We start from the raw sequence: 13,504 nt of genomic DNA, 5'->3' as shown, positions 1-13,504 counted from the left end.
AAGTATCATCATTCCTTTCTCAAAGTTCCCCCCCCCCCTCTCTTTTTTTTTTTTTTTTTTTTTTGGTTTCTGGGAGAAATCTAAGTGAACTAAAACCCTTTAATCTTGGCAGTGCATTTTCCAGAATTGAATAGTGAATAGGCTTAAAGCGAGGCTATGCCCTTGTTTGCTCATGCCCTGATTCTCTGGTATGGGGGTGGGGGGGTGGAAACCAAAGTAATTAAAGTCACTGTTTTCAGAGGAGTTCAACTGAACACTGGAATTCCAATGATCTGAATTTGTGGTAAAGCTTCAAATAGGACTCTGAGCAGCAAACTTTCTATTTCTGCCCGATGTTAACCTATTGGTGAAAGAACTAGAAACCTTCCTCCAAAAACTCCCAATAAATTTAACTTCTCATTGAAATGTCTAGATTTATTGAGGAGATAGTGATAACGTTGGCAGTAATTGCAATGCGCTGCAGTGTTTGGTACACATTTAGTTCATTGTTGTACCATCGTATGTAACCATGTCTGGCAATTTTTCTTGTCCGTAGGAGAAAACTAGATACAGAGGGTCACGAAGAACTGTTGTGTATAAATAACACTGACCTTGAAGGCTGCTTATCTCTCCTCCTGTCTTCTGCTCATGGGGAAGGAAGACTGGGTATGTTCTGTGTTTCCTATTACTGCTTCAATCCATTGTTCTGTCCGACCTTTCAACATTGTCATGCTTCTAAACTCTGGGCTTCCTCATCTGTAAATGCCCTACTGGCATCTCGGATATTCATATGTCCTTGGATGACTTCAGCATGGGAATCTGGCCTCCTGTCTGACACATTTCAGTTCATTATCTCTTATAGCTTCCACATCTGCTTAGGCAACCCTTTCAAAAGTTGGCCGTTACAGATCCTCAGCTCTTCTTCACAGACATACTCTGACCTTCAATTCTTACTCAGTATGGTTTCACTGTCTAGATCTGAGAGTCCAGCTTTCCCCCAAGTCAAGAAAGAAACAAAGACCAAAGCAAAGGCCTTCACCTGGAATGCTCTGGATTTTACTTGTGGCCATGAAGATATACATGTCTAATGATGCCAATGAAGAAACAGGCAAAAATAGAGCCCCATTTACAAGGATCTAGGGGGAGGGAAACTATTTCTAATCTTCCTTCATAAATTCACTGAGGCAAAGAAAATGAAAGTTCATGATGAGATGTGGGGAAAGAATGCTGTGGGAATGATGGTATTCCCTGAATTATATAGTTTTTCACAGATTAGCTTGCAATTGATGCCGTTTACCCGAAAGCACCCAGGTGACATCTGATTGCCAGCGACTTCAGTGATTGCTACTGAGCATGAGCACTGTGCAGGAGGCAGAGAAAGAGCAAGTGCAAAGTCCCAGAGGTAGGAAAGGCCAAACAAGTTCAAAGGCAGGAAACCAGTGAACAAGGAGCTTGGGACAGGTTACATAAAAGGCTGAATGAACTCTCAGCAAGCGGAGGAAACAGGGCCTTCAAAAGCTTCCACCTCTCGTTAAACAGAGGTGCCAGTTTTCTTATGCCCAGTACTCCAAGAGTACTGTGTCTGAAATGCTGCCAGACTTAAAAGTCTAGAATTACAGAATTTTCTGGTTGGAAGAAACTTATTCAGGCCCCACAGTTTTCATTCCATTCTGGTTTAGTGATTTTGACAAGCAAAAAATAAATAAATAAAATAAAAGAGGGCGTGGCAAGCCCAGCAGGTCGGGCCCAGCATGTCGGGCTAAGCTCGGCCGCACCCAGTTCCCCTGGAGCACAATCATCCCTTGCCCATGTGCCAACTGCATTCTTGCCCAGCACAGCAAATGCGCCTGGGAGTTCTCCAGGTAGTCTTTAATCTAATTCACAACCTGCTTTATGGGCAGGCTGTTCTGGCTGGAACCAGAATACAGTCCAAAGCCAGGCATGAGGACACACAGTCTCTCAGATCCAAATGGCCAGATCCACTGGCCCTGCAGAAAGGAGCCACTACTCCTTCCTCTTATTTATAGAACTTTCCAGTTCACTTTCCTGTTTATACCCATGTTCATTTAAGTTGCACAGAACCATTGAGAGGTCACACTATCATCCTCCTGCTACAGCAAAGGGCGTGGAGGTTTAGCAAGGTGGGGGCTCTCTGAAGGGCACTCACTGGTTCACCTGCAAACCCCCACATCTAGAGCTCCCTGCATGGCTCTGAGCTGCCTCACATAGTGACTCACCACTGGGGAGAGGCACTCCATTTCCCAGATGAGAACCTTCACTCCCCAGGACGAGCCTACACCCTGGTTTATGAAATCACTTACTTTGCATTTTCTTTCTCTTCCCTGGGGGTAATTTTTCATATTCATGCCCTGGAAGTGACATCTTGGATTTTGTACAGGTACAAACCAGTATAAATAGCCCGTTCATTCATGTTCCAGCTACCTGACTGGGGGCCTGTAATTTACCTTCCAACAAGAGATGGTGTTGGAGGTGATGGAGAGATGGTCTCTTGAGTGGTCCTTTGGGAGCTATGCAAATATGCTCTCCACTCCCACCTGCTTTTGATCTGTAAAATCTTGGCATGAACTCAAAAGATAATGACTCAGGAAAAAGAAGGAAGATATTTCTTATAGTTGGCCTCCCTTGTGTCTTTTTGTATTTTGTCTTCTTAGCTATTTGTGTTTATTGGAGGAGTTAGGGACATACTGTTTTTATTACAAAGACAAAAAAATATTGAAACAGTTTGATAGTGATAACATCATTTGGCTGGAGAAGCTCCAGACACTGGGCCTTTGGGAAATCTCCTGTCTGTTTCTCCTGTAAAGTCAGCAATTAGCACAGCGGTCTCTAAGACCCCTTCAACTCTGAAGATGGACAGAGAGGGAGAGGAAGCATTTATTAGTTATGTCAGTTGGCCATACATGAATGTAGTGGACAATACAGTCTTTTTAAGACCTGCAATTTTTGCAAGTTTGAATAATGCTTAGGTCTGGTGATTTTTGCAACACTTCATTCATTAAAAATAAACTCCAAAAATTCAAGTAAAGACAAGTGTAAAGTCTCCATGATCTCCACCAGACAGAAGGACAACCGGTCACAAGAGAAGCTAAAATGTGGCCTGGACATCCTGAGGACTCAGGATTATCCAGCTCCTGGGGCCATCGGGCTACTGAGAGGACCCCCATCTTCAGGCTGGGTCACAGCCACACTGACTCTACATTCAGCTGCTTTCGCCATAGTTTAAGGAGGCCGAACCTGTCTCCAAACGTTTATTCCTCTTCTCTTTGAAAGGGGATTATCTGAATCACACAGTATTTAGGTTACTCTGGCTTTGCCTCTGGTTTCAGACCTAAGGCATCTGACTGACAGCACCTCGTGAATATTCAAAGGAGATACAGGGGTGCATTTTAATTTCATCTAATTAGTGACAGATGATGGCTTTCCCTTTTGAGAAATTGGTTTGCTTAAAGTAACACAGACCTTGTGACATCCATTCCACTGGTATTTTTGATAGGATATCCCTTGTGTAAGAGCAGAGCTATCTTCATAAATTTGTCAGTTGGTTAAGTATCATGTTTACCAGTCAGCTCTTGCCTGAATCCGGCAGCCTGAGGAATGACAAGCAAACATTACTTAACCGTGAAGTTATATTCCTGTGCATGAAGGGATAATTCAATTTATTGGCACTGATTTGACTTCTGAGACATCATATCTGGATGCCATTTCTATAGTACCTTAATGGCAGAAATAGAGCAAATTTAGAGGATAAAGATCAGTCTGTCTTTCCAAATGGTATCTCTTTATTTCATTGTGTATATCCCTTCAACTGCAGTCCATCCCGGCATTCTCATGAAAGCTCCCAGACCAGCACAAGTTTGGGAAAAGTGCTTTTTTTTTTTTTTCTGAATTCATAGCAATTACTATCTGTATCGTTTCTTTTGAATTAATTATGTATAAGCAGTCCCCAAATTATGACGGTCTTGTCACTGAAAAGTTTACTTGTACTTTCATTGTTTAGAACTTGGAATAAATGGTGGTTAGATTGCCAGCTGGCCCACGGAAGCCTCTTTAACCTACAGCATATTATTAGTGGTATCATTGTTCTTCATTGTCTTCAAGAAATACGTGTCCTGACTTTCTAGCTGGACGTGGAGATGTGGAGGACAGATCCCCCCCACCCCTGGAGCTCCAGCCTCAGGGAGAGACACTTTTCCTTCTTAGTGACCTGGCATGGCATCCTCCCTGCTCTCAGCTTCTCTAGGAGACGGTGTCACTCTCAGGTGACAAGAAGAGCATCTCTGGGCATCACCCCTGAATGAAATCCTACTCTTGTGGTTGTTCCTATGAAATAGTTTTTAGTCTGCATCTCAGAAGCTTCCTGTGCTCAACCGTGGGATTGCATATATGTTTGACTCATGCTGTTAATGTTTTATGACTGTCTTCCCAGTTTATATCCTTGTGCGTGGGGACCACAGCTATGTTTCTTTGTGTGCCGTAAAGCATCCAGTTCACAGCTCAGCATTTAAGAGGGGCTCAATAAACATTTATTGATCCATAATTAGAGTGACATGGTAAAGCAATTCAGACAAGAGGTGAACCAGTCAGGCACAGTTAGGCATCAAAACAGATGACCTAACACCATCAGCTCTACCTGGCTAGGTATCTTTGCCATCAATCCTACAGCTCAGGTGCCTTTAAAAAGATGCCCTAATCCTGGCTTGTCTTTTTTGCTCCTGGTCCCAAGAAGAGATGCAATTCTAACTGCTCTCCTGAAATGGCTTTTAAAGTAGCTCTGATAATCTAAACATTCTAATTTGGATCTTTAAACCCAGCTAATTCTGGTCTCTGTTCACACTTAGTTTTATTCTCTCCACACCCCCCACCTGTTCCACGTTCTTCCTGGTGCTATACTTGACAATTTGTCTCCTTGCTTCTTTAAGCACAATCCTTGTCCTAGCCATCTCTCCGTATGGATCTCTGTTTAGTAGCATGGAGTAGAGTGCTTTGTGCAAAGTAGGAACGCTCAAGTGCTCACCATATGGAACACTTGGCACTTAATCACAACGAGTTGTTCTCTCCCATGAGGTAGGTGTTATTATTATAATACCTATTTTACAGATAAGCAAACTGAGAGAGAGATGCAGGAACTTGTCAAAGGTCTCAGCTGCTACCAAGTGTTAGAACTGGGAATTGAACCCAGGCAGTCTGGCTTTGGACTTGACGTTCATAAACACTGCACATTGCTGCCTCTCAATTAATGGTTGATCTCAGATGATTGAATCAGAGGTAATAACCGCAAGTTCTCACAATAATGAAGTTGCTTTACCAAGAGGTGAAGGGCAGAATTGGGGTAATGATTGTTAAGATCCACATTTTATGAATGTCACAACTGACACTATTCGAGTGGGGTACTCTTTCATTTCTCTACTTCATTAAGTAGAAAAAGTCCAACGTTCCTTTAGAGTGGTGTTTCTCAAACAGAGGCATTTTGTATCCACCCCCCTCCCCCTCCCCCTCCCCCCGCAGGGGGTACATTTGACAATGTCTGGAGACATTTTGATTGTCATGGCTAGGGCAGGGTTGGGCAGAGTTTGCTCCAGGCATCTGGTGGGGTAGAAGCTGGAGACACCACTAAGCATCCTTCAAAGCAGAGAGCCCCTCTGCCCGGCAAACACAAATTATCCAGCCCAAAATAGCAATAAGTGCAGAAGTTAAGAAACTTTGTTCTAGAAAGAGCCCAAGTTTATCCACTTAGGAGGTCTCTGATGTGGCTTACTTTTGACTATGCATTCAGAAAAAGGAAAAAAATAATCATTAATTTTAGGATAAAGTATAGGTCTGCCAGTCACCGTGAACGTCTTTCAACAATATAATCTGAATTTAAACTTTCACTCAACTGATTGTTCAATCAAGTGATGCATCCCACCCCTCAAAGCTACCAACGCAATAACACATAATCCTCAAATAAGAAAGTGATGGGAAATGATTAACAACAGACACAAACTACCAGTTAGCATGCAGGCCTCTCCCCTCCCCCATACACAGAAGCTTCCTTCCTCTTCCAAGTGCCCAGGACAGGGACCTCTGCATCTCTCAATCTGGGGAATTCTTAGAAATCACAATGGGATCGCCTATGGCTTTTCTTCCTCCAAATACAGGTGCCTAGGCAAGGCAAGAATTTACTCCCCAGTGGGTTCTTGACTCATTTTTTGGAATTTAGCTATTGTAAGTGTAGAATGGTGTAAAAATACGATCTCAGTTCAAGCTTACCACGTCTTGAAAAATCTTACACAAGGAGGGATCTGTCACACATTTGGGAAGGGAGCTACCAGTCACTTTGCAACAAGCAGTCTTGAATTTCGATATTTTACATTATAGGATCCAAGCTATAAATAGAAAGTTGCAAAACATAAATGTCCTAGATTTTTACAATTCTTAAGGGCTGTTTTATGTGCCATGAATAGAAATAACGAAGCTGTTTAATGAAGAAATTTTATAACCTAGGGAAGACAGAGCCTCAGATACTGAGTCATCTGTCACATACTGTCCCCTGCCCACGGCACTCCCCCATAGCTACATGGACCATTCTCTTGGGGTCCCGGCTGAAGGGAAGTCATGTGGATAAAGCCACCTTCTCACTTGAGATCATTTTCTTCCTAAAAGTTCAGGTATGAGAATTGCTATCTTGAAAGTCAAGTGGCTATGATCTGCTCCTCTACCCCCCAAATCCATGGCTATCTTGGGAGGAGAGCCAAACCGTCACTTAGGTTCTACTACCTACATGATTTTTTCCCCCAGATCTTCTATATATAATTTGTCATCACTGGATGCTTTGTGGAAACATCTTTGTAAGAAAAGAGAAGCCAAATGCTTTAGATCAGACATACAACTAAATACAAGGACCACGATGAAATTACTTCATCTTTAACTCTTCATTTTCAAGTCAATAGAGAGGTTATAAAATCATGTTTTTAAGAAAGAAAGAAGAAAGAAAGAAAGAAAGAAAGAAAGAAAGAAAGAAAGAGGGAGAGAAAGAAAGAAAGAAAGAAAGAAAGAGGGAGAGAAAGAAAGAAAGAAAGAAAGAAAGAAAGAAAGAAAGAAAGAAAGAAAGAAAGAGCTACCACTGGAGGTTTCCTAAGTACTGATGGGAAAGAAAGAATTTTTCTTTCTGATTTCAAACATCCTGCAGCTATTCGGGCTATTTCTTCTGAACAGCCCCTGAATCCAGCAGAGCCCAAAAGAAAGCATCGCTACAGATTTTTCAGTCCTCCCCCTGTGTTTTTGTAGCTTAACATCTTAGATGCAAAGTTTCACTTGAGAGTTTCGTAGAAAAAGCACTCTCAAGATTTATTTGCTGTTTAATATTATGAAATGGTGACAGAATTTGGTTTGGCACTTTATAGGACTCTGCCCTCACGAAGGTAGACTTTTAGGGGCTAAACTCTTCAAATACACAAATTAAATGTATCTAAGGTAACAGCACGGTATAGGCACAAGCAATGGGCTGTAATTTTGTGCTTCAATAACTGTTTTAGGAGCTCTTGTTTTTAAAAATTTCTCTTTGACACAGTACTCACATTCATTTTTCAGAAATAAAACCTTCAAAAATGTTCTTTCTTTCCCCATTGCTGCATAATTGTGCTAATATACTAGCTAGGGCAGTTATATTTTAAATGGCCTGTATATATTTAGCAGCATAATTATGCAAATGCTACCATGTTTATGACTGTAAATATCCTTCAGGAGCAGTTACTTAGCATCTAGTCCTGAAACAAGTTCTGAAGAATTCTGGCTGAAATGCTCAAAATTCACCTCTAAATTTACTTCTCTGCTGGGCAAAGATGTGGCTCACAGGTCTCCCTCATGTGGCAAAAGATTGCACGGTGGTAAAAGGTATGGATTCTTTAATAAATAATCTTTTTAAAAATTGGGTTGATGATAATATGTAAATGATACTGTCCTTTTGGCAAGAAAAAGGGAAGAGTGGTTCTAATAACGTGCTGAGTCACTGACTATCCAGATCTTATTTCTCGCATCCCTTCTGAATTCACAGATGACAACAGGTAAAATGCTTAACCTCCTTCAGACTCAATTTCTTTGACTAGATTTTTATGATTATAATGATTATGTTGGCTTCCTTCAACCAATTCAGGCTAGAGAAATTCCCTCTAATAAAATTAGCTTTCCTCTTAAGTACTTTGGAGGGCTTTTTTAAATGGACTGGGCTGGTAAGTTACACCAAAAAAGTGTATATTAAAAGAGAAATTTAAATACTCAGAGTGTCTCATTTGCTATAAAAATTTTGCTGATTTCAGTACCACTCCTGAATGAGTATTAAATTGAAACCATTCTATTCTTATGCAAATTCATGCTTTATTACCTTAGAGGACAGACAGTGACACATTCTTTCCATTTCCCAAGGCCAGATGAGAAAGCAAAATTGCACTCCATATGGAAAAACCCAATTTGCCATTTCAAACGGTTAAAACTTGAGCCACTCACTCCTTTTCATGAGCTCCTGGTCTTTTTGTCCAAATGGTTTCTGCTGATCACAATTTTCTTGCCATTTGTTCAGACTGACACTAATGGTGACAATGCGAGACCCATGTTCTGCAGGCTCGCAATGACCGCAGCGAGCCTGCGGCACAGCGATTGGCCTGCTTCACCTGATCCCCACCAATTCACAAACTCTTTGCAGATCAAGATGGCCTTTGATCCTACTCTGTGGCTTCTGCAGCATCTGCAGGGCGTGCTGCACGGGGCTGGGGCTTAGTCAACATCTGTTCCCTGGGTTTCACTCTGCAGAGCAGCCCTCAACCACGCAAAGGCACAGACCACCCTCGGCTGCCCGCACCCCCTTACCTGGTCTCTCTGTCCTTGGGTATCGTAGCAGTGCTGTAGGCAAACACTTGCTTCTCCACTAGAGGAGGGCCGAAGTCCACAATGCTGGCTAATCCTGGAGTGGTCCGTGGCTTTTCAATATACACCAAGGTGCCTGGCTCCTTTTTGAAGGTCTGGCGGCTGGGAGAGGCCCGATCCGGCTGCAAGGTGTGAGGGGGTCCGTGGGCGTTATGGTGGGCATGCATGTCTACCATTCTCAGGTCGCTGACTCTGTGAGGAGAGGCGGGGGGTGTTTTGGAGCCTAGGGTAGGCAGGTGGCTCTCCGGATACTTCCTTGATTTCTGTCTGTACAGTGACTGCTCCATATGCATCTCTGCTTGCAAAGAAGGGTTGCAGTAAGCACTGGCCGAGCGAATTGCTGTGCGGTGATACGCGATGATGTGGTCGGGGACGTCCAACGGGTGCCCACCATGGGAAGAGGCTATGCTCATCCGTCCCTCGTGATAAAGGTAAGGATCAGTATAGAAGCCCTCATTTCGGTACATTGCGATGTTCTTGCCACTCATGTCTTCATCCGGCTTTACATCTCTTCTTTCCAAAATGGCACTGGGGCTGGGTGAGATGGACCTGGAGACTGGCAGGCTGGAGAGTCTGTCCCTGGGGATGGTGGCATTGCCGGGAACAACCATGGGGCGCGTGCCCCCATAAGGAATTCTGGATGGGGAAGGAGGCATGGAATGGGGCACAGGAGTGGATGGTGGAGAATTTGGAATGGCGTGAGGTGGATGAGCTGTGGATCCAGGTCGGGAGGGACCAGGGCCATCTCCTCTCGCATAAACAATTTCTCTCTGCATCTGAAAATAAAACAAGAAGTTAGAAAATCTACTTTGATATTTATGTTTTTAGAGATGGCTCAGTGTGACAGTGTGGCCTTCCTGCTGCAACAGGCTAAACGGCCCCTCCTTCTGCAGCACGTCCACACTCTAATCTCTGGAACCTTATGTGTCCAAAGGGACTCTGCGATGTTCCTTTTTAAGAATATTGAGATATGAAGATTATCCCGGACTATCCAGATGGACCTAATGCCACCACACTACAGAGTGAGGAAGGGGTCAGCGTCAGGGAAGGACGTGTGAGAACGGAAGCGGGATCAGAGAGAGAGGTTGAAATGCTCCGCCGCTGATTGTGCAGATGGAAGAAGGGCCTAGGAGCTGAGGGATGCAGGTAGTTTCGAAAAGCTGGAAAAGGCAAGGAAATGGATTCTCCCCTGAAGCTTCCAGAGGGAATGTGGTGCTGCTAACACTTTGATATTGGCCTTTGAAACCCATTCTGGACTTCTGATGGCTACGACTGTAAGGTAATGAGTTTGTGATGTTTTAAGCCACTCAGTATGTAGTAGTTTGTTGCAGCAACCACAAGAAACACCCAATAAAGAGCTCAACATTGTGAGGTTTGGGGGGAAAGTAGTGCAGTGGTTTACATTTTGGGGGTCATAGCTTCTTTAAGATACTTAATAAATGTGGATCTAATGTTATCAAAAGTGTTAAAATTGTATTTTCTAAAATTTCTCCTGAGCATATTTTTCTAATATTAGGCCTGGAAAATCTTTCCTATTTTTCCAAGCAGATACAATCTAGGGACATGGCCAGAGAGGGTAAGAAAATGCACAGAGAAAGTAAGAAGTAAGTTTCATTCATTATTTCGCCAACGCTTTCCCTGAGCCTAGGAAAAACCAGCTCCAAGAAGTTGGGAGAAAATAATGGTCTAGGAGATAAGAATGCAATTGGAGGCAAAACTCATAGTGGGGAGGACGGGGAAAAAAGAGGGAAGAGAATTTCAGGCACAGTAGAGAGAGGGAATCCTCAGAAAGACCCTCTGGGGCTGCCATGTGATGGGGAGCCTGATGGAGTAGTCCATCAGAAGCTGGCTACTTCTTGCCCAGGCAGCAGTGACTTCTGAGCTGTGTCATTCCCATACAGTTCAAGAGAGTGAGGACTCCCACTGGGTCTCCTTTGCTCCATTAGCTCTCCTTTGGAAGAAACAATGACTAAAGAATCAATGACTCAAGAATCATAGACACAGAGAACATACTGGTGGTTGACAGAGGCAGGACATTGGGGTTGACTGAAATGGATGAAGGGGGTCTAAAGTGTAAACTGCGGTTATAAAATAAATGTCATGGGGATGTAATGTACAGCATGGTGACTATAATTAATAATACTGTATTGTATATCTGAAAGTTGCTAGGAGAGTAGATTTTCTTTGAATGAGTAACAAATAGAATAGGTTTATTAGAACTTAATATTTAATTTGGATGTGGAGGCTGAACAGGTTTTCTTTTTGGAATTTACATATTTTTAACTTTTATTTTAATTTAAAACATTTTTTCGTTTTATTTAAACTCAATTTGCCAACATAAAGTATAACACCCAGTGCTCATCTCATCGTCCTCCTTAATGCCCATCACCCAGTTAGTTACCCTATCCTCTCATCCACCTCCCCTTCTGCAACCCTTTGTTTCTCAGAGTTAGGAGTCTCTCATGGTTTGTCTTCCTCTCTAATTTTTCCCCACTCAGTTCCCCCACCCACCTCCTTTATGGTCCCTTTCACTATTTCTTATATTCCACACAAGAAAAAGTGTGTAACTATATATGGTAATGGATGTTAACTGGGCTTATTGTGGTGATTATGTGCAATCTGTACAAATATTAAATCAGTATGTTGTACAGCTGAAACTAATATAATGTTATATGTCAATTATATCTCAATAAATAAAAGAATCAAGTTAATGGGGCAAAGTGAAACTAATTTGCAATTTCACTACTGTATGTAGCAAGGGGCAGAACACAAAAATACAGATTAATTCAAAATATGAGTATGTGATACATTTTTTTTGGATAAAACCCCAGAGGGTAATCATGAAGTCTCTGAGATTCTCCAAACGGCTACAAGAGAAAAGAGGGACAGCTTTGGGACCTCCCTAGACCACTCTTCAAGTTCTACTTGTGCTGTTACAGGAATCCACATTCCCATCCAGACTTTTGGGAGATGTGACACCCAAGGAGGGCATGAACAGTTGGGGGGGTGGGTGAGGTAGGGGCATGAGGAAAGAGGAGGAAAGTTCAAATGGACAAAAGCCAAAATGAACTATCAAGAGACCCATGGTGTGTGTGATGGGGATGAGACAAGAGAAAGCAGAGGCAACAAGAGAAGGTTGAAAATGAAACAGAGTGCAGTGTTCTGAATACATGCTGATTCCTTGCTTTATACATTCATTCATTTGGTAAACAGTAACTACCAGGCACTTGCTAAGAACCAGGCATTGTTCTAGGACACAGTTCTAAATAAAGCCCCCAATTTTCTGCCCTTGAGAAGGTGCATTCCTATGTACATCTCTTAGATAAGCATGTAAGGGGAGAAGCTTTGGGAATCTCATGGCTTTCTTATCTTGTCTCCACAAGAATCCAGTGGTGCAGAGTCCCTAATCCGGGAGTTTTACAAATTATGATGGATTTCATAATGGAAATAACCAGTAAAAAAATGCAAGCAAGATGCAAATATGGAGCAAATGAAAGGAATCATTTGAGGGTGTGTCACCTGAACACCATTGTATTGGCTCCTCAGTCCCCTGAGGAGGCCAACTGTTTCCGGGGACCCCAGACTATGCAGGCTCCTCATACACAGTTACAATTTTATCTTCACTAGTCCCACATCCTCAACACACACACTCCTACAATAGGTTAGTCTGTTCCCAGCTCTAAACCAAACTTGGGACATCCCTAGGCTGTCACCCTTGGGACTCTCTCCTCATTTCCCCATGGATCCATTTGGATCCATGGCCCTCATGGATCCAAACCAATGGTGAGGGTCAAGGTTGGGCTCTAGGTGCCCCTGCTCCATGTGGCCCAGATATGACACTCTAGCCCACATGGTCCTCTATCTGCTCACTCGCTGGACCCCTCATGACTCAGGTGCTCAGGGCTTAGACCTGAGGAGGGCATTCCCAAGGTCACTGTGCCATGACACACCTGATTCCCCTTCCACAATGGCTGAGCAACCTAATGACAGAAGCTGTGCAGTAGATCTATACAGATCCTCTATAAATAACTATTCCTTCCTATCTTCCACAAGGCAAGGCTCAGTGAAAAGAAAAATGGCAACAAGGCAGGGTTTCACAGAGCATAAAATACAAGAGGGATGGGCTACGCAATCAGGCCACACAATGCAAGATTTAATCCAAATGAAGGTAAAGGTAAATTCATGCAGATTCATATATGAGTATAAAGCATAACACAGTGGTCAAGGCAAATAAGTGCAACACATGATAGGTACTATTGTCATTATTGATATAAAATTTTTAAAAAAGGTTTCAAATGTCTAGAACCCACTTAAGATAAACAACCATCTAAACTGTAGTCTTCTTTATCTGGCTTCAGATTACATCAGGATTTGGGGGATTCTGAGCTCAATTAACATACAGTGAATTCTTCCCCCCTTTTTCTGTCAAGAGAGTAGGAAGACACACTAAGAATCAGAGTGGTACAGAACTGTCTAGAAGTATAAAGAATATTAATGAAAAGAATATGTAAATTAAAAAAAATTAATGAAATGTTGAGTAATTTTTAAAAAAAAACAGAAATGCCTGCACAGATATTTTTTAAAAACACACCGTGCTTGGTGATGT

The 13,504-nt window shown here is 42.6% G+C and overlaps 1 protein-coding gene across 41 annotated transcripts in view; it reads right to left on the bottom strand.

Annotated features, from left to right (window-relative positions):
* Positions 1-13,504, bottom strand: part of KIAA1217 (KIAA1217 ortholog) — a 730,776-nt gene that overhangs the window by 50,694 nt on the left and 666,578 nt on the right. For all 41 annotated transcript variants that reach the window (XM_072749379.1, XM_072749392.1, XM_072749378.1 and 38 more), the window contains one exon: positions 8,842-9,674. In XM_072749379.1, the coding sequence (XP_072605480.1) occupies positions 8,842-9,674 (833 nt within the window). The remainder of the gene's footprint in view (positions 1-8,841; positions 9,675-13,504) is intronic.

The sequence above is a fragment of the Vulpes vulpes genome, chromosome 2, assembly GCF_048418805.1.
Source record: "Vulpes vulpes isolate BD-2025 chromosome 2, VulVul3, whole genome shotgun sequence".
NCBI lineage: Eukaryota > Metazoa > Chordata > Mammalia > Carnivora > Canidae > Vulpes > Vulpes vulpes.
Note: the sequence above shows the minus strand (reverse complement) of the source record. Positions and strands in the feature narration are given on the sequence as shown.